Here is a 20,602-nt window from a genome sequence, read left to right on the forward strand (position 1 = left end):
GTGTTGGCACTAGTGCCAGTGACAGGGTGGTCCACCCCTGCCCGCACCGCGGCTGCCACCCTCATGCTCATCACGCTTACATTGTTTGGGGGCATCTGGCTACATGGGGGATAAACCTGCTGACGATTGCCCCTTGGCATAGTTGTGGTACTTTTTAAAATTGTCACACCGTTGCTTTTATTCTTCCAAATCAGAGCAGATCGCGTACTTAATTGTCTGTCTGTAAAAAGATATCTACTTTTCCACTGTGGACATCTCTCTTTCATTGCTGAGGAATATTTGTGGATGTCATTTGCATCTGCTGATTTTGTTTTTTGTTCAGGTCACGTGTGTTTGTAACAGCACTTGAGATCTCAACGAGGACTAAAAATGCTATCTCATTTACTTTGATGAGTTAAAAAAAAAAAATAATTTCCTCATTCAAAAGACACCAGTAGGAGTTGTTTTGTCAAATAACTTGCATCGTACATTTACAGTACATATTCAGTGTAAATGGATCATGCGTTTCTAGTTTCTGTTCAGTCCATTTAGAGGTTTCTGTTACTCACATTTTCAAAAGTGCAAAGTGCTACATACTCAAGCAATTCATATATTTTTTTTCCTTGAAAGATTTGGTGGTGTTCTATTCACGTGATGCTCTTAAAAAGGCCCAGTGTTCTTTCCTTTAGTAATTTCACTCAATGAATCTGTCATATCCCAGTAATATACCATCGCTTCGTTTTTATGGGCAACGTGTTTAGTTGAATGAATGATAATAAAATGCAATACAAATGCATACTTTATTGGGAGAAAACCTCTCACATAATTTGGTAACCGCTGTTTTCATACTTCAAATGGTCCTTCTTTTTGAAGTCCAAACCCAACAGTCTATATAACGAACCGATGCAAACATTTTCAGGATTTCTTTGGGCTCTCCTTTGAAGTGTCATGTGAGTCAAAGAGAGGTTCAACTTTCTCAAAGTCATCCATCAATGGACTGTTCGTTTGTGTTGTCATGTGCATTTGCAGATCTTGTGGTAAACCAAGGTGAAACGCTTCACGGACACACAGCCGGTTTTAGTTTCAAACCAGCACAAAACTAGGTAAAGGGAAGAATAATCTACAGCAACATGCAAGTCAGTACTGCCAATCTTGCTATATTTGTATTAAGCAAAAGATTTATTTCTAAATTAATATTGTCATAGCCACCTGTTCTGGAGTAGTGAAGTTCAGTACATCCATGCAGACATTGATAGTTGTATTGTTTCTTGGCATGTTTGTATTGCATCACAACACGAATAAACGTTCCTAGTCACTTTGCGAACTACTCCCCCAGGGGACAAATTCAGTGATGCATTAAAATACCTCCCCAAAACCCAAGGAGCTGTCAGCGTGGCAGGGGGTTGATTTCCAACAGTGAGACGAATCTCACTACGTGTCCAATAGAGCCAGATGTTTGAGGGGCTGAAGATTATTTTTATTTTTTGTGACGAAGCGAAACATAGCAGTGCATTTGCACGCACGTGGTCAGAAAGACAGAAGGAAAGACATACTGCATGGGGCTGAATTCAATTACGGCACGCATGCAGGTCATTTTTCCTGCCTAAGCACTGATCAGTGTGAATAGATTTCATGGTTTCATCTGTTCTGGTCAAGGGTCGATATGGGATCTCTGAAGGCTGTGACCAGGGTGGCAGAATTCGAGGAATTTGGGCATGGAATTAAGTGGACAAAACCAGAAAAAGTGTATTAGATGGACTGTAGTTAAAAAAAGAAACAATTGTGCAAAATATTTGTTCAATACAATTAAATCTGTTTTAGTTTCTACCTTGAACTATGTGTGTATGCACAAAACACACTGCACACTCTGCCGTTGTGGTACCTATGTGAAGTATTTTCCATCCATCCATCCATCCATTTTCTACCGCTTATCCGAAGTCAGGTCGCGGGGGCAGTAGCTTTAGCAGGGACGCCCAGACTTCCCTCTCCCCAGCCACTTCATCCATCTCTTCCGAGGGGATCCCGAGGCGTTCCCAGGCCAGCCGAAGGATGTAGTCTCTCCAGCATGTCCTGGGTCGTCCCCGGGGTCTTCTCCCGGTGGGACGTGCCCGGAACACCTCACCGGGGAGGCGTCCGGGAGACATCCGAATCAGATGCCCCAGCCACCTCATCTGGCTCCTCTCGATGTGGAGGAGCAGCGGCTCTACTCTGAGATCCTCCCGGATGACCGAGCTTCTCACCCTATCTCTAAGGGAGAGCCCGGACACCCTGCGGAGGGAACTCATTTCGGCCGCTTGTATCCGGGATCTTGTTCTTTCGGTCACGACCCACAGCTCGTGACCATAGGTGAGGGTAGGAACGTAGATCGACCAGTAAATCGAGAGCTTCGCCTTTCGGCTTAGGTCCTTCTTTACCACAACGGATCGATACAAAGTCCGCATCACTGCAGACACTGCACCGATCCGCCTGTCGATCTCCCGTTCCATTCTTCCCTCACTCGTGAACAAGACCCCAAGATACTTGAACTCCTCCACTTGGGGCAGAATCTCATCCCCGACCTGGAGAGGGCACGCCACCGTTTTCCGACTGAGGACCATGGTCTCAGATTTGGAGGTGCTGATTCTCATCCCAGCCGCTTCACACTCAGCTGCGAACTGCTCCAGTGAGAGTTGGAGGTCACGGCTTGATGAAGCCAACAGAACCACATCATCTGCAAAAAGCAGAGATGCAATACTGAGGCCACCAAAGCGGACCCCCTCTACGCCTCGGCTGCGCCTAGAAATTCTGGGTGACAAGGGGCAGCCTTGGCGGAGTCCAACCCTCACCGGAAACGAGTCCGACTTACTGCCGGATATGGCAAACTCTGACTCCGGTCGTACAGGGACCGAACAGCCCGTATCAGGGGGTTCGGTACCCCATACTCCCGAAGCACCCACCACATGACTCCCCGAGGGACACGGTCGAACGCCTTCTCCAAGTCCACAAAACACATGTAGACTGGTTGGGTGAACTCCCATGCACCCTAGAGGACCCTGCCGAGGGTGTAGAGCTGGTCCACTGTTCCATGGCCAGGACGAAAACCACACTGCTCCTCCTGAATCTGAGATTCAACTTCCCGACGGACCCTCCTCTCCAGCACCCCTGAATAGACCTAGCCAGGGAGGCTGAGGAGTGTGATCCCCCTGTAGTTGGAACACACCCTGCGGTCCCCTTTCTTAAAAAGGGGGACCACCACCCCAGTCTGCCAATCCAGAGGCACTGTCCCCGATGTCCACGCGATGTTGCAGAGGCGTGTCAACCAAGACAGCCCCACAACATCCAGAGCCTTGAGGAACTCCCGGCGAATCTCATCCACCCCTGGGGCCGAGCTTTTTAACCACCTCGGTGACCTCAACCCCAGAGATAGGAGAGCCCACCTCAGAGAACCCAGACTCTGCTCCCTCATGGGAAGGCGTGCCGGTGGAATTGAGGAGGTCTTCGAAGTGTTCTCCCCACCGGCTCACAACGTCCTGAGTCGAGCTCAGCAGCGCCCCATCCCCACTATACACAGTGTTGATGGTGTGAAGTATTTTCACAAATAAATCTATTGTCTCTGAGACTTTGAATTGCCGTTCCTCAGAGACCCCCAGTGTGTGTTTACAAAAGCAAGCAGAAGACTTAAAACAAATAATCAAACGACAGTTATTCTTCCAACACTCTGTCATGTCTTGTAAATACTGGTGCCTCTGTATGTATACCAGCTGAACTTTGAATTTCTTCTTGAAATGTGTTGTTATTGTTGGCAACTTTGCCTTACCCACTATAAACAGTCAACCAACCATCCAGGGTCAACTGGCAGTTGTGTTCAGAGTAGAATTGATTGGGGGGGAAAAAAACTTGGACCTGGATTTCTTTCTTGCTCTATACTGTCTTGAGAAATAATGTACTCTATGTTCACAACACACTCCTCAAAATCACCATTAACATAGGATTTAATGCCAATTTCAGACTTATAAAGTAGGATGCATGAGTTCAGACAGTACAGGATAAAGATTGTGTCAACTTGGTATTCACAATGTGTTGCGTCTGTTAATGGCAAGGACTGATTGATTAAATAGTGAAAACATCCGTTTATGAGGGTGCTAATATTGTGTAGAGGAGACAAACACAGCTTCAAGGAGAGCTGCATTTTTTTTGTTAGGACACAACTTCACCCCCTTGTAAAACTGCATATGGAAATATTGGCTGTGCAATAGCTCCACAGATCAATACAGTTCGTCACCAGTAAGCATTTGGAGAAAGGACGTACTAATCATAAATTCAAGCTGCTATATGCAATATTGAACTCAAGCAAACGGTGTACCAATAAATAAAGAGTTTATTATCACAAAGCTACAAGGTGAAATTTGCAGTCTAAAGCAGTTGAAGGAGAGTTGAATGTCGTTGCACTGTAAACAAGCCAATGTCAGCCACGATTTATTTGTGATAGAGTTTTGCAATAACACTCAATGTTATCGGTTTTGAAATTTTTGGAATGCACAATGAATAAAAAATCCTAGTGGTAAACGTACATCTGGAGCAGAAATGTTCTGTTCTAATTCTGAGTTGGTTCGAAGTCTACTCAGCTGGCTTTAGCCTAGCGGTTGGCGTACTCGGCTCTCAACCGGTGCGGAGGGTGCGTGTTCGAGCTCACCGGTGGCTGGACTGTGTAGGACATCACCTTTACATATGTTTACCTTTGTTTTGTCTCAGGATCTGTCCAATCCCACCTTTTTAATTTTTGTTGAGGTGTTATGGTCTGCGATAATTTCAGCAAAGCTCCTGAAGCTCAAGGAAACAAGTGAGCGCGAGGCTGCGGGGGGTGTGCCTGCATTGTCCCCTCGCCTGTCACACTTTGTCTTTGATAGGTTGTTCTTCCACGAGCATGGTGGTTTCTTAACCACAAAACTTCCAACTTCCCCTTTAAGACATTTAAAACAGTTGACTTCTGTTGAGGTTACCAGTTCTGTTTACCTATACAGTGTAGACTACAGTACATAAGTTACTCAAAATATGATGCTACTGTTGTAATGTTGCTTCTCCCACTCTTTTGACTCCTGTATCTCATTATTATTTAGTCATTCACTCCAAGACAATAGAACTTTTTAATAGAACCCCCTCTGGATTGGAGTGAGCTGGCGTGTGTGACATCGTAATACATACAGAGGCAAGGTTGTATGCATTGAGGTTGAAATGAATCATATTCTTTTGCCTACATCACATTTGTTTGTTGCTTCATGTATATGCTTGTCCATACACTTTTTTGATCAGCGATAGTTACACTCTTGGAAATGGTGTATGTACAGGCCAGCTCTCAAATGCTGTGTGGCTTTGTAGGGTTTATCCAGTGTAATAGCATTTTAAATAAACAAACCTTGCATGAAACAGGGCCCCCTTTGTGGTCCGCCATATCCGGGCCAGGGCCAATAACTGTCATACATGGAAGCATAGGTTACAGTAGGAAATTGAGAATTATGTTTCTACAAACCCAACTTGCCAACAGTGAAGGCGGTCGTAGCTACAGTTAAAGGTCTTGTTCTACAACTTCAGCATCTTGGCATGGCTGTGAATCCCTCAGTGGATTTACATGTCATTGCATAGCCAAAATCAAGACGCTAGAAGGCTGAAAACCGTATGACTAATTGCAGTGGCATGCGGCACAAATGTTTCGGTGCCTACATGGGGCATGCCGGCTTCTACCTGAAATAAGGGCTAGAGATGACTTCACTCATGGGATTGTTGTGCAGTTTTTATCCAGAGCTCTCCAAAGACAAATGTTTTACAGAAACAACCACATTCCGTCCTTATGAAAACTTCATATAGAATAAATGGATTTAAAAAAAATAAAAATCTGTTCTCTGAAGAATTCGGAATCTCTGAATTCATTATTACTGTATGTAGTATTACATTATTAGGCCCAAAAATGTCTTTATCAAGAGTTCTTCTTTTATTTTGTGGTTTAGAAATCATTGACGACCTTGCACAGCTTGTGGACAAGACAGATGGTCGAATTAGCAACGAGACACGCCGAGTGCAGCTGGTGGAGACAAAGTCAGCCTCCTGTGGTGAGTTTATTACGTCCTTTAATACGTAACGCGTTGTAATTTGTTTCCACAAACCTGACACGTTAGTGTTTATTCTTTGGGAACAGTGACTTTTAAAGCAATTACAGTGTTAAAGATTTGACTACATCATAGAAAAGTGGCACCAATTTGGAAGTTTCCTTCTAATAGCCTGCAGGGGGCGACCGTGCTGGTTACCATAACGTTCATACATAAAAATTTGATTTGATTTATTTGGTCATTGAGCATCTTCCTAACATTAAATGGGCTCAAGTAAGGCCAGGGATCGATAAATCATTTCAGCAACGTTCCAACATTTATTGGTCTCAATCATTAGTTTAACATCTTTGGTATGGTAAACTGTCAAACAAAATACAGATGTTGCAGTGCATGAGAACACAAGCTCCAAACTGCAGTCAGAAATCTGGCTTTTGAGAAGCATAGCAAGCGTACACATATTCTAATTAGACACCTACTTAATAAAGAATATAAATGGATCTCCGATTGATCTTTAACTATCCCCTATGTCTTCCATCTCTCTTGGTTTTGATGAGTTAATTAGTTTATAGTGCCACTCCTTGATGGCCCTTGCTCAACATTACCTCAGATCAACGCTTTCAAAGTCCTTGACGAAAGTATTGGTCAATGGCTTCTCAAAGCGGAACTCCTACAGCTGGCTCAAGCCAATCCGTGGAATGCGTGAGCTGACCTTCGTTTGCCCATTGAACTCGGGCAGTATTGCTTAGGCAAATGTTGCTTTGTTGTGTGATGAGAGCCTGCTAACAGTCACAGAGGCTAAACAGAAGCAGAGCAGACACTATGAAGGTCTCGCCCCCGAAATGCTTGATTCTGTTGGTCCTGTCCCCATGGTGCTTGAGTGTGAGCTTGTTTGTAGATCCCAGAGCTGTCACTCCACCCCTATCCTTCATCCCCGCATTCACCGGTGTATGTGTAATACATTTTAATATGTCTACATCCTACATTTTTGAGGTTGTGTACATTCCCAAATGTACTTGAATGCATGTAAAGAGTGTCCTTGTGCATACATGCTTGTATATATTGCTGTGCGTCTGGCCTTCTACATGAACAGAAAAATCCGCCCCTTCCTCAACATCACTGTTTTTGTTTTCCATTCCTCACTGTCATCCCCTCGCTCGTCTCTGCAGTTGTTTGGCACCCGTCTTAGTGTCAAGCAGAGAATGAGGTGAAGCGACAGCATGCCACAAATTGTTTGTAGGGCTTTCCCTCTTTCTCAATGGCGGCGTGTTTGTAATGCCTTAGCTTTAAGTCTTTATTTATTTTCTTAACCACCTCTCATCCAAAGCTGCCGTTTTGTGTGTTATGTCTTAGCAGACTTAGCGACGTCAAGCCTTGACAGCTGATGGCATACTTCAAATATTTTTCTTATTTGTAATAGAGACATTTTTTTTTTCAAGTTACATATATATAATGGCCAGAGACATTTCCACAAACTACAAAAAATCACTTTTCCTTGATGAATGTCACATAACTTCACCTTAGATGTTTTTATACAATTACAACCAATTGATGCATACCATTGGCAGATTTACCAGGGATGTCCAACTCCTACTAGCTATAAATCTGGGAATTCATGAGTGAAGCTCCATTTCTACCAAGCAGAACAGTTTATTTCAATGGTACGGTATGCATTTTTGGGTTTCTCTCAAATGCATTTTTTAGGTATGAACTAGGGTTGTCGCTATACCAAAAGTCAGAATTCGATACTATACCTGCATAAAGGACCTCAAAACAGATACTGAAACGAGACGGCAAAAACCTAAAACATCTGCAGAGCAGTGGAATAATAGATGAAAAAACTAACTTAAAATTCTTAGTACTTTTTGCATGTAAATGGCAATGTATAGGGAGCCTTGTATATTTTAATTAATATTTTAAAATATTTCATTTAGTTGTTTTTAATTGTCTTATTATTGTTATTTTAATTATTGTCCTATGTTGTTGTTATCTTGTTTTCAGCTTTTGACTCTGGATAACTTACAAGTGCAATTTTCATTGATCTTTCAAAGCTTTCGACATGGTTGACCATTAGCTTCTCCTCGACTGAATGTTGTCCTTTGGTTTAACTCTTTTCTCCACAGTAGGCATCAATATATTTATGTCAGTGGTTCTAAATCTGGCCAAATGTTAGTTGGTACAGGTGTTCCATAAGGTTCCATATTAGGTCCACTTCTTTTCTCAGTTTTTATTAATGATTTACTTCAATTGTGTTCAACATGTCATGTTCATCTTTAAGATGAAGACAGCTGATTATTATTCCAATCCTGACATATCACAAATCCAATATATCCTGCGACAAGACTGGTTCAATCACAACAGGCTTGTTCTAAATATGAAGAAAAGAAATCATGTTCTATAGTATTAGGTAGAAAATATTGTCTATCACACAAGTTGTTTATTAATTTTAGGGATGGAACTCCACTGGAGAGAGTTAATGCATTTTAATATCTTGTCTTTCGATCGACCATGAGTTTAATTACAAACCGCATATCAATTATATTTGGCGGCACGGTGGCCGACTGGTTAGAGCGTCAGCCTCACAGTTCTGAGGACCCGGGTTCAATCCCCGGCCCCGCCTGTGTGGAGTTTGCATGTTCTCCCCGTGCCTGCGTGGGTTTTCTCCGGGCACTCCGGTTTCCTCCCACATCCCAAAAACATGCATGAATTGGAGACTCTAAATTGCCCGTAGGCATGACTGTGAGTGTGGATGGTTGTTTGTTCCTATGTGCCCTGCAATTGGCTGGCAACCAGTTCAGGGTGTACCCCGCCTCCTGCCCGATGACAGCTGGGATAGGCTCCAGCACGCCCGCGACCCTAGTGAGGAGAAGCGGCTCAGAAAATGGATGGATGGATGGATATCAATTATATTTATAAAAGAATTTATAGCAGTTTGCGTTATCTCTATGATCAATCAGTTGTTTTCAAGTTAGGAAAGGTTTCATTTCACAACTGTTACTTCCCATCCTCGATCACGCTGATCTTGTTCATCAAAATACGACTGACTCTGTCCTCAAACCTCTCAATATTTTAAATAACTCTTTCTGCAGATATGTTTTGAAATGTCCATACAGAACCCATCAGTGCCTCATGTTCGAGGCTCTCAACTGGCTTCATCCTAAATCCAGGCGTCAGTTTCACTGGGTTTTACATCTTTTTAAACGCACTCACTTACTGTATATTTTCCACCATATTTAGAACTGTTCATGGTTCGCTATACAGTTCCATATCCTCTTAGAGGGATGTCTAATCCATTTTTTATAGCCCCCAAAATCCATAAAGTGCCTCTCCAAATCCACTGTACCTGGGCGTCACCTGTAATCCTAATCCAACAGGTCAGAGTTTTTGCTGATTCCTAGTTTACCATTTCCTTTGTAACTACTGAATAACAGCAGTCATTGAAACAAAAAAAAAGACAGAAATACAGAGTCATTACCCCGTGTCTTACCTGACGTTGCAAGAATATGAGTGAATGCTGTGAGTTTGAATGCATTAGTGTATTGGAGGAACAAATCCTTTGGAAGGTGGTATGGGTTCTCTTGATTTTAGACATCACTACCAGGCAGCATCAGTAGTGCTTGAGCACTTCCCTTCTCTACAGAGCTAATCCGCATTTGGTATAGCACCACTTGTGATAGCCCAGTAATCCTGAAGGTGGCTTGCATTTAAAGTAGGGTTGTGCTATTTGCACTGGAAGCAAATTACTGTATTGGTGAAATGCTTGGGAAATAAACTTTACTGAGAGCATTCAGTAGTTAATTTTGTTAACAGGTCAACATTTATTCTTTGATTAGATGTTGATGCCTCTATGTCATACTCTCGGAAATTTGAAACACCAAGTGATGATTTCAGAAAGCCCTTGCATACTGCCTGTAAAAGCTGACATTTTTCTGTCTGTTTCCTTATCCGTCGTCTTTATAATTGGTATCAACCCAGAATGGGGGTTTAAAAAAAAAAATCAACTGTGAATTTTCCGCCTTGGTAGTATCAGAGCCATAACAGTTGCAGGAAGTCTCTGTATAAGGGTGTTCTGCAAAGCCGGGGCAGAGGTCTGAAGTTTAACTCGCCCCAAATTAAAATAATCTTCTGTTATGGTTCTAATACACCAATCATGTGGACTGTCATTGAAACACTAGCCAGACTTAAATGGAAATGTATCTTTGTAACTGTGGCCTATTGATAATAGCAATTACCTCTAAACTCTCGAATATTCTGATTAAGGCTTAACGTTCCTGCTGATTCCATTTAATTTATCACCACATTATTTATATAATATCTATCTTGTTTCAAAATGTTATCCAGAAACTGTTGGGAGAGTAGTTGAATCCCTGATGTGCTGAAGTGTCAGGATAACTTAATTACCATAAAATGTGTCCCTTTTCTTTGGGGGTCATCCGATGCTTTTGTTGTTCGAAAAGGTATTTGAACCATAAGCAGAGAGCATCGAGTGACTAGTGTGGGAGGTGCAGGATTGTCTGCGCCTGTTCGGGACTCGCACCAATTATTCGTTGCTTCTCAGCGATTCGTCTTACTGATGTGTCTGAAAATTGCTAAAATGGGCCTCTGGAGCGCTTGGGTGGTCAGTCTATCAACGGACACCGAGCAGCTCCCTCAAGCATCACTGTCACAGCAGACTTGTAATCTATTTGGCAAGCAAATTTTATCATTAGTCTCTGGAGGCCTCCTGAGTGAGGGTCAGGAGGAGCTTGTTTAGTCAGAGAGGGGAGTGATGGTCAAAGAAGAAGAGGAAGGTCACTGTGAGTGGCTCATATGGCTCGATGTCTGGATTCTATTAGAGCTTGAGAGTGTCATTCAGATTTAACACATTCCAATGGTTCACACCTCAGCCATCATAGATTCTCTTGTTGTCATTGGAATTGCTGACAGATGTTGGAACGATAGTTTCGGACGTATGTATATAACACAGAGAAGTTAGAGAGAATGTATGTATACAAATATGTGGTGTATTAAAGACACTAAACTGGATTCTTGACTTCTTTGACAGCTGTATAGTTATTTACGTAATCAGACCAGCACTATGACCACTAGCGTCATTTTCTCAAGAATGCCTTCTAACGGACTTACCCGGTATTTTCTCCCTTTGGGAAAGACGACTAATTAGACTGCTGGCTGGGAGTGAAGGCACAGCAAGCCAAAGAATGAGAGAAATGTAAACTTAAAGTGAAAGGCCGGGCAAAATACCAGAAGCATGCTTAATAACGATGGACATCTTGAGTCCATGACGGGACTCTCGACAGCATTCAGCCCAGCCTAAGATGCAGTTGTTTGAAATCTTCATTTAGGCCATTCTTAGGGGAAAATAATAAAGGGGAGGCATCTGGTTAATGATTGTGTCCTTGGAGGGGTTTTTACAAATATCAACAGTTACTTGTATAACGTCTCACAGAGTATTTGGGGTTTCTCGGGGACCATGCAAACCCCAAACTGCCATCTTTTTGCACGAATGGTTAATCCTCAAAATCAGAAAAAAAAAAAATAATAATAACACTTCACCCAAAGCAAACCACATCACTAAGCTGGATAATGCATTGAACAGTTTTCAAAATCAAAAATCCAAATCTTTCAAAATCATTTGAAAGATGTACCGTATGTCTTCAACTAGTGGCACTTACCCTAATTAGTCTGCAGGTGCGTTGTTGATGGAACGCCCCCCTTGTTGTTACCTAACATTCATTAACTCTGATCATAGATGCTAATGTTCCCATGCAAACATTAAAGAGTGAACTGCTGAGCCTGTTCAAACTCAGATGCTAAACAAAACAGCAGCACCGATCAAAGTACGTAATTAAACAAGTTCGGGTTCAAACCTTCATATCATCAACTATTAGTTATGCTAGTTATCGCAGCATTCACAGGGAGTCCGCTAACCTGTTTTCCTTGTTTGGTCAATATAAGGTTAATATTGCCCAACATGGCGGACCCCTGAGATGGATGAAGATTGATGAATTATTCAGTTTATTACTTATTCCACAAACGGAATACTAATAAGAATACAGTGTTTTGACGAGTGCTGGAGTGTTACGTAAAAAAATTAGGTGGGGTGTAGTTTCTCTTTAAGCTTAAACGAGAGGTGGCCGTCCAGTGGCTACCATGATGCCGCTAAGCCGTACAGTTTATACAGTATGTATTGTGTTTTACCATAACACCTAACTGTACTGTATTTATAATTTCACATGTACTTGTGGCTAGAAAGCCAAACGAAGAGAGTCTGTGTGGCGTGATTGATCATTGCCACCGGCCTCTCAAAAATATCCACCCTCTGCCCTTATGCATTCTCGTTTCCTCTTTGTTGTGGCTATTTGCTTCTTCCTTGACAATCACACCATGTTTTTGTGGTTCAATAGAAAATAATGCAATCGGTATATTGTATGTGGCGCGTCAAAACCCGATACAGGGTCGCAGTTTTTTCGATGCAGCGCGTCGACCATTGTGCGGTTCTCAATCGCTTTGATTTTTATTGGTTTAAAAAAAAAAGTCTTTATACAGTCCAGTATAATATCGTTTAATATTCCTTTTAAAAAAATGCAGCCTCCCCAATCCACTGTTAAATAAGTAAAAGCCCACGACTACTATATGAGGAAATAAGGTATGTCAGAATCCACCCTTTTCAATTCCCACAATTCCAACTTGTTGTATATTTCATTTATTGATGGACACTGACAATAATAGAAACTGATATTTTCACATCCTCGGGGTAAAACACTTTGTGGATGTGTGTGAGATTGTTTACATATTCATCCCCGCTTCCATAGTATCAGCGAAAAACAATGCTTATCCACTCAAGGCAGAGTCAGAAACACATGCCTATCACAGTGCGCAATCTGTAGCAATAAGGCCACTGCGGTTGGTGAACGCGTGTAATTTGCGTTATGTCATCAGGAGGAGAATACTGATGTATGGTACGAGTACAAGCTCATAAAACTTGGTAGAATCAAGGAGAAATTAGTAGTGAGTCTCGAAGGCCTCGTAATACCTCCATGCATGCCTTTTTTTTTTTTTTTTTTTTTTTAAATTTTTTTTTTTACTCCTTCATATTTGAGTTCTTCAGCTGTTTTACATTAAGGTTTAGATTTAGAGTAACCAAAATACTTTAGGAGTAATTCTCATTAAACTACTAAAACAAATGTTGATCCTTCTATTGAGCCTTTCCACCAACTTTAGTGGCTTAAAAGATGGTGGACAAAATATCGATATCATGGCGCATTGTATTTTTATGTCATGCAGTACAGGGGTCAAATATTGATTTTGCTGCTGTCCAGTGAAAATACCGTACGGGATGTTCCAAGTTGAAATTATTTTACTGGTAGTCTGACAGCTTTAAATGATTAGTGATCGTTGGTGATCAATATTCTAAATGTTTACAAGCGCTTGCCTTTTAATGCTAATCAATGGTCTTGGTGTTTTTTGTTGTTGTTGTTATTATTAATGTATACAAAATCTAAATATTCCAATATTTATACATTTTGGATCATTTAAGTACTGTTATTGTTACATTTAAAGGGGAACTAAACCCAAAATGTCAAATCTTTAAATATTAAATGTGCATATCTTCTTCATCAGCTGCTGTTTACTTCAATCTTCAAACCATTCATTCTAAAAGATCCGTTTAAAATGTTGCATCTACTTGCTTACGGAGACCGTCATCTTTTGGTCTTTTCACTCTCACTACTTCTTCTTTTCCTTTGGGCTTGTCCCTTTCGGGGTCGCCACAGCGCGTCATCCTTTTCATGTAAGCCTATCTCCTGCATCCTCCTCTCGAACACCAACTGCCCTCATGTCTTCCCTCACGACATCCATCAACCTTCTCTTTGGTCTTCCTCTAGCTCTCTTGCCTGGCAGCTCCATCCTCATCATCCTTCTACCAATATACTCACTATTTCTCCTCGGGACGTGTCCAAACCATCAATGTCTGCTCTCTCTAACTTTGTCTCCAAAACATCGAACCTCGGCTGTCCCACTGATGAGCTCATTTCTAATTTTATCCAACCTGGTCACTCCGAGAGCGAACCTCAACATCTTAATTTCCGCCACCTCCAGCTCTGCTTCCTGTTGTCTCTTCAGTGCCACTGTCTCTAATCCGTACACCATGGCTGGCCTCACCACTGCTTTGCCCTTCATCCTAGCAGATACTCTTCTGTCACATAACACACCTAACACCTTCCTCCAACCGTTCCAACCTGCTTGCACCCGTTTCTTCACTTCCTGACCGCACTCACCATTGCTCTGGACGGTTGACCCCAAGTATTTAAAGTCCTCCACCCTTGCTATCTCTTCTCCCTGTAGCCTCACTCTTCCACCACCACCCCTCTCATTCATGCACATATATTCTGTCTTACTTCGGCTAATCTTCATTCCTTTGCTTTCCAGTGCATGCCTCCATCTTTCTAACTGTTCCTCCACCTGCTCCCTGCTTTCACTGCAGATCACAATGTCATCTGCAAACATCATGGTCCACGGAGATTCCAGTCTAACCTCATCTGTCAGCCTATCCATCACCACTGCAAACAGGAAGGGGCTCAGGGCTGATCCCTGATGCCGTCCCACCTCAAATTCGTCTGTCACACCTACAGCACACCTCACCGCTGTTCTGCTGCCCTCGTACATGTCCTGTATTATTCTAACATACTTCTCTGCCACTCCAGACATCCGCATGCAGTACCACAGTTCCTCTCTGGGTACTCTGTCATAGGCTTTCTCTAGATCTAAAAAGACACAATGTAGCTCCTTCTGACCTTCTCTGTACTTTTCCATCAACATCCTCAAGGCAAATAATGCATCTGTGGTACTCTTTCTAGGCATGAAACCATACTGTTGCTCGCAAATACTCACTTCTGTCCTGAGTCTAGCCTCCACTACGCTTTCCCATAACTTCATTGTGTGGCTCATCAACTTTATTCCTCTATAGTTTCCACAGCTCAACACAACTTTATTCCTCTATAATTCCCACAGCTCTGCACATCACCCTGGTCTTTTCACTCTCACGATTCCTGAGTACGTCACGTGGATTCGCCAGTTCCAGCGTATTATGCAGCTTTATTTACAACCACAATTCCAATGAAGTTGGGATGTTGTGTTAAACATAAATAAAAACAGAATACAATGATTTGCAAATCATGTTCAACCTATATTTAATTGAATACACTACAAAGACAAGATAGTTAATGTTCAAGCTGATAAACTTGATTGTTTTTAGAAAATAATCATTAACTTGGAATTTTATGGCTACAACACGTTCCAAAAAAGCTGGGACAGGGTCATGTTTACCACTGTGTTACATCACCTTTTCTTTTAACAACATTCAATAAATGTTTGGGAACTGAGGACACAAATTGCTGAAGCTTTGTAGGTGGAATTATTTCCCATTCTTGCTCAATGTACAGCTTCAGCTATTAAACAATCCGGGGTCTCCGTTCTCGTATTTTACGCTATATAATGCGCCACACATTTTCAATGGGAGACAGGTCTGGACTGCAGGCAGGCCAGTCCAGTACCCGCAGTCTTTTACTACGAAGCCAGGCTGTTGTAACACGTGCAGAATGTGGTTTGACATTGTCTTGCTGCAATAAGCAGGGGCGTCCATGAAAAAGACGTTGCTTGGACGGCAGCATATATTTCTCCAAAACCTGTATGTACCTTTCAGCATTAATGGTGCCTTCACAGATGTGTAAGTTACCCATGCCATTGGCACTAACACAGCCCCATACTATCACAGATGCTGGCTTTTGAACTTGTCGTCCATAACAGTCCGGATGGTTCTTTTCCTCTTTGGCCCAGAGGACACGACGTCCACAATTTCCAAAAACAATTTGAAATGTGGATTCGTCGGACCACAGAACACTTCTCCACTTCGCATCAGTCCATCTTAGATGAGCTCGGGCCCAGAGAAGCCGGCGGCGTTTCTGGGTGTTGTTGATAAATGGCTTTTGCTTTGCATAGTAGAGTTTCAAGTTGCACTTACGGATGTAGCGCCGAACTGTATTTACTGACATTGGTTTTCTGAAGTATTCCTGAGCCCATCTGGTGATATCCTTTACACATTGATGTCGGTTTTTGATGCAGTTCCGCCTGAGGGATCGAAGGTCACTTGTTCACAAAGAGGTGAACCTCCCCCCAGCTTTGCTTGTGAATGACTGAGCAATTCAGGGAAGCTCCTTTTATACCCAATCATGGCACTCACCTGTTCCCAATTAGCCTGTTCACCTGTGGGATGTTCCAAACTGGTGTTTGATGAGCATTCCTCAACTTTCTCAATCTTTTTTTGCCACCTGTCCCATCTTTTTGGGAACGTGTTGCAGCCATAAAATTCGAAGTTAATGATTATTTGCTAAAAACAATAAGGTTGATCAGTTTGAACATTAAATATCTTGTCTTTGTAGTGTATTCAATTAAATCTAGGTTAAAAATGATTTGCAAATCATTGTATTCTGTTTTTATTTATGTTTAACACATTGTCCCAACTTCATTGGAATTGGGGTTGTACTAAGAAAACCATACAGTGTTCGGAAATATTAAGCAATGACAAGCTATGTGGCCTCTCAGGCTGGTGTGCTGTCCACTTTAACACACCATGTTTTTGTGGTTCAATAGAAAATAATGCATATTATATTTAAATGCACCGTAATTTCTCGTGTATAATGCGCAGCCATGTATAATACGCACCCCCAAAGTTGACCTCAAAATGTATTTATAATGTGCACCACAGACTTTTGACATTTTTGGGAGGAGAAAAAATGTGCATTATACATGAGAAATTACATAATCTGTAAAAGAAGAAAAAGACCTTGCCCTTAATAGATGTATTGTCAGACACTTCCATAGTGTTATTTTTTGTGTGCCCATTTTAAACTGTATCTATCTCTACCATTAGGGGCCCCCAAAGAGTGCATTTAGTATGTTAGCTTTTTAAAAGTGTCTTCTGAATAATTAATTACTTTTTTTTGCCCCCTCAGGGATGCTGGTGGTGATTGTGTTGCTGCTTATTGCGATCATTATGGTAGCTGTGTGGCCTGTGTAGCAATCGTGGACGCAGACACGTGCTGGACGATGACTAAGAGTACAATTTGGATGAGGGAACGGTAGGATTCAAACGCAGATGAAGATGTTCTCTCCTCTTGATTGAGATATATATATATATATATTTTTTTTTAATGAATCATTTCTACATCGTTAACCTGAATGATGTGCGTCATGGATAAATCAAACCTTTGCATTTCTTCCACACTCTGTTATCGTTGCATTATAATGTATGTTGTTGTAGAGGTTTTGTTTATGGAGGAGCGCCCCCTCAAAAACAACTGTTCCATCGTATTACCAAGATGAATGTAATCTTCCTGCTCTGTAAAGTTATTCAAGTAGTCTTTTCCCCACCCCCCAAATAAATTACATTTACACTACATTTACATTAATAGCACCACTTCTCCTGGCTGATTGTATTTTAATTCAAGACCTGTACTAAACCACTTTTTTTTTCCAATTACTGTTTTATAGTTAGCTGAAAAAGTGCTTTCAAATCAGCAATTAAAAGCACAAAATAGACCAATATTACAGTGTAACAAGAGTTTATTTGAAAATCTGCCTTTAGTTCTACCAGGTTGGTATGTTCAGTAGTTATAATTTCCTTCTTCATTTATTGGCAACAATCTAAACAATGACAAGACATTAAAAATAAAAATACGGAAAATAAGTAAAAAGTTGAGGAAACGAAAGCCACAATGCTTCGTGTCATTAAATATATTCATATATATATATATATATATATATATATATATATATATATATATATATATATATATAATAGCCATAATATATTAGTACACATTGTAAAAAAACAACATTGCAAAAAATGGGCTTTTGCAAATGTGACAACTAAACAACATTTACAATTCATAGTATGAACACAAAGCAACGCTTTTTAAAGGAAGCTCTCCAAACCTTTGCTCTGGGGGTGTCATGACAAAAACGTCTAAGGTTACATGATGAACATGATGTTGGAGGATAAACGGTTACAAGAAATGTATTGCTGAATAAATGCTGTCAGTATATTATGTCTTTGCCGGAGAAGCACTTGGCAAAAAGTGGTGATGAATCATTGCACAGAGGAAAAATGGCTCATCAAACACTAGTTCTAACATACTGAGTCATACTTTGACTATAAAAGCTCGTTCTTCTCTTTTTAATCGTATGTCTGAGCCCCATATTCAATCTGTAAGATTTGTAAGGTGAAGTAAAACATTTTGGATCAAAATTACTGTGCTTCTACCGCTAAGAAACTTATGGCATTAATACTGACTTAACATTTAATACAATGCTAAGTGTGCTTGTATGAGAACATATTTATGGTGTTTGGGGAGAAATATCAATTTGTGCCGGCTACATCCAACTTAAAATGCATTTAAATAAATGTACAAAGAGCAACACAGTTCTGCATGGCACCCGTTGTCAAGCGGCGACATGTATTGCAAATGAACGTGACAGGCTTGGTGTGTTTAACAGGAATTTGCTGAGAAACTGTGTGGAAAAAGAAACTAAATATAGTGTCCAACAAACATTTTGGAAATGCAACAATAAATTGTTACATATTTCCCCCAAATCAATGTTGATATTGTTTCACATATGAATTTCCTTTCATTTTTCTTACTTTTTGTAAGAAATCCTACTGAATTCTGGCAAGAACCGAAAATGTAATATTTTTTCCTTTACTGTCATGTTTGTACCATTGATGACATAAATTTTATATTGATGAAACTGAATTAAATACATACCTTGCTGCACATTGAAAGACTATCTACATATGTAAATAGTGATCAATCACTACCTACAGTTCTTTTGTCAAGTGAAAGAATATTGCTTTCCTTTGCCTTAGACATTTTTACAGATAGTGGTATAAACAAATACATTTCTGTAAACAAAGCATCACAAAATTCTATATTACCTGTGTGACATTAATATGTACCTTTTACCCAATTCATCCACAAGAAAATAACCTAATTTAACTTTGACCACCTTCACAAATGATGACAGAACACATCTAACGTTGTTCGGAATCAATCTCTTACCGTGGTGTATCTAAAAACAAAATATTGGAACTGAATCAAGAAAATGCATTTCATTGTAACTTAAAGCAGAACCCAATACTGCGCTCAGCATTTGAATCCAAAATTGTTAGTTTATCCGAAACCTTTTGCATATATTCACAATTTCAGGATATTTTGAATGATAACAAATAATTTTTCTCTTTGTTTGAGCTCATGAAACAAGCTTGCTTGTTGGCTAACAATCCAAACATAAAACCATGCAGAGGAGAAACGTGGCTTTTTGCACCAGTCAATAAAACAGAAACACAAGATGTAAGTATGAGTGTAAAACCAACAAGTAGCCATACATATACTGGTAATAGGTGCAAATTTGGCAAATCCACAAGAGACGGATGTCAAAGTTTAAGAAAGGGTCAAACCAAATCTGCAAGGTGAGCTCCTTCAACCAAAGTCCACTAGAGAAGAATTCCTATATGATTCTCTTCATGCTACTAAACGAAAAAAAACAAAAAGCAGCAACGTCAACAGTCTCTTCCGGCTATAGTCTTCTGTCTGTCTGTTTCATTCTTTTTTTTTTTCAGCTTTCCTCTGGAATCCATCTCCTACTTGCGTCTTTTCCATCTACGGTTTCTTGCATTTTCCTTTCTTCTCACACTGTTGGAACTTTCGCAGCCTGCGCGCCCACGTGTCCCTCCACTGGATAACCAGGCTGCCTTTGTCGGCGACCACGCCGCCGCTCTGGCCGGGGGAGTCCTCGTCGTTGCCCAGCAGCAGGTACTTCTTGCCGGGCTTGATCTTGGGACACTTGCAGGCCACGTCTTTGGCGCGCACCCACAGAAATTGGTCCCCGCGGCGGATGCGGCTCTCGCCTTGCTTGTAGACGGAAATTACGTTGACGGTGAACTTCCACCACTCGCCGGCCTTGTCCGCCTTCAGAATGTGCACCTGGATAGCTGCAGATAGGAGAGGAGTAATCACATTTCATTTGTCAGGTACAATTCAGTTTTATTGAACTTTTAAGTAAAGTACATTTGCATCTTATCTTTTAACAATGTATTTAGGTGCATTTTTTTTTAATGTAACTTTTACACGTAGTATATTTTTATTGACTCATTTGAGTACAGTTTTTTTATTTTCCTATATTTAGCGTATTGAGGTGTGTAATGTAAAATTAATGTTCAAACTGTGCATAGTTACAATGGCTTACAATAATGTTGAATGTAATTTTTAGGCATAAAAAAAAAATAAAACCTCTGCCTTTCTTTTTTTTTTTTTTTTTTTTAAAGAACACTTAGACCTACTAGTTAATGTATTTTAATGTTGGTCATCATGGTGGTGTATTTTTGTAGGTGGTACTGGTCGAGTGAGTGAAAATGGAGCCCGATCTCAAGTTGGCCAAATCGGTTTTGAACCGGGGATGATTTCAAGTCCTGTCAGGCATCGTGAACGGTA

General features: G+C 41.0%; 2 protein-coding genes across 3 annotated transcripts in view; one reads left to right on the top strand and one right to left on the bottom strand.

The window, feature by feature from the left end:
* Positions 1-18,886, top strand: part of stx8 (syntaxin 8) — a 38,557-nt gene extending 19,671 nt beyond the window's left edge. The window contains exons 7-8 of the mRNA XM_061771644.1: positions 5,961-6,062; positions 17,066-18,886. Coding sequence (XP_061627628.1) covers positions 5,961-6,062; positions 17,066-17,130 — 167 coding nt within the window. The 3' untranslated portion in view covers positions 17,131-18,886. The remainder of the gene's footprint in view (positions 1-5,960; positions 6,063-17,065) is intronic.
* ntn1a (netrin 1a) overlaps positions 18,873-20,602 on the bottom strand; it is a 53,315-nt gene continuing 51,585 nt past the window's right edge. For both annotated transcript variants that reach the window (XM_061771643.1, XM_061771642.1), the window contains one exon: positions 18,873-20,103. In XM_061771643.1, the coding sequence (XP_061627627.1) occupies positions 19,772-20,103 (332 nt within the window). In that variant the 3' untranslated portion in view covers positions 18,873-19,771. The remainder of the gene's footprint in view (positions 20,104-20,602) is intronic.

Source organism: Phyllopteryx taeniolatus, chromosome 4 (genome assembly GCF_024500385.1).
Source record: "Phyllopteryx taeniolatus isolate TA_2022b chromosome 4, UOR_Ptae_1.2, whole genome shotgun sequence".
Classification (NCBI taxonomy): Eukaryota; Metazoa; Chordata; class Actinopteri; order Syngnathiformes; family Syngnathidae; genus Phyllopteryx; species Phyllopteryx taeniolatus.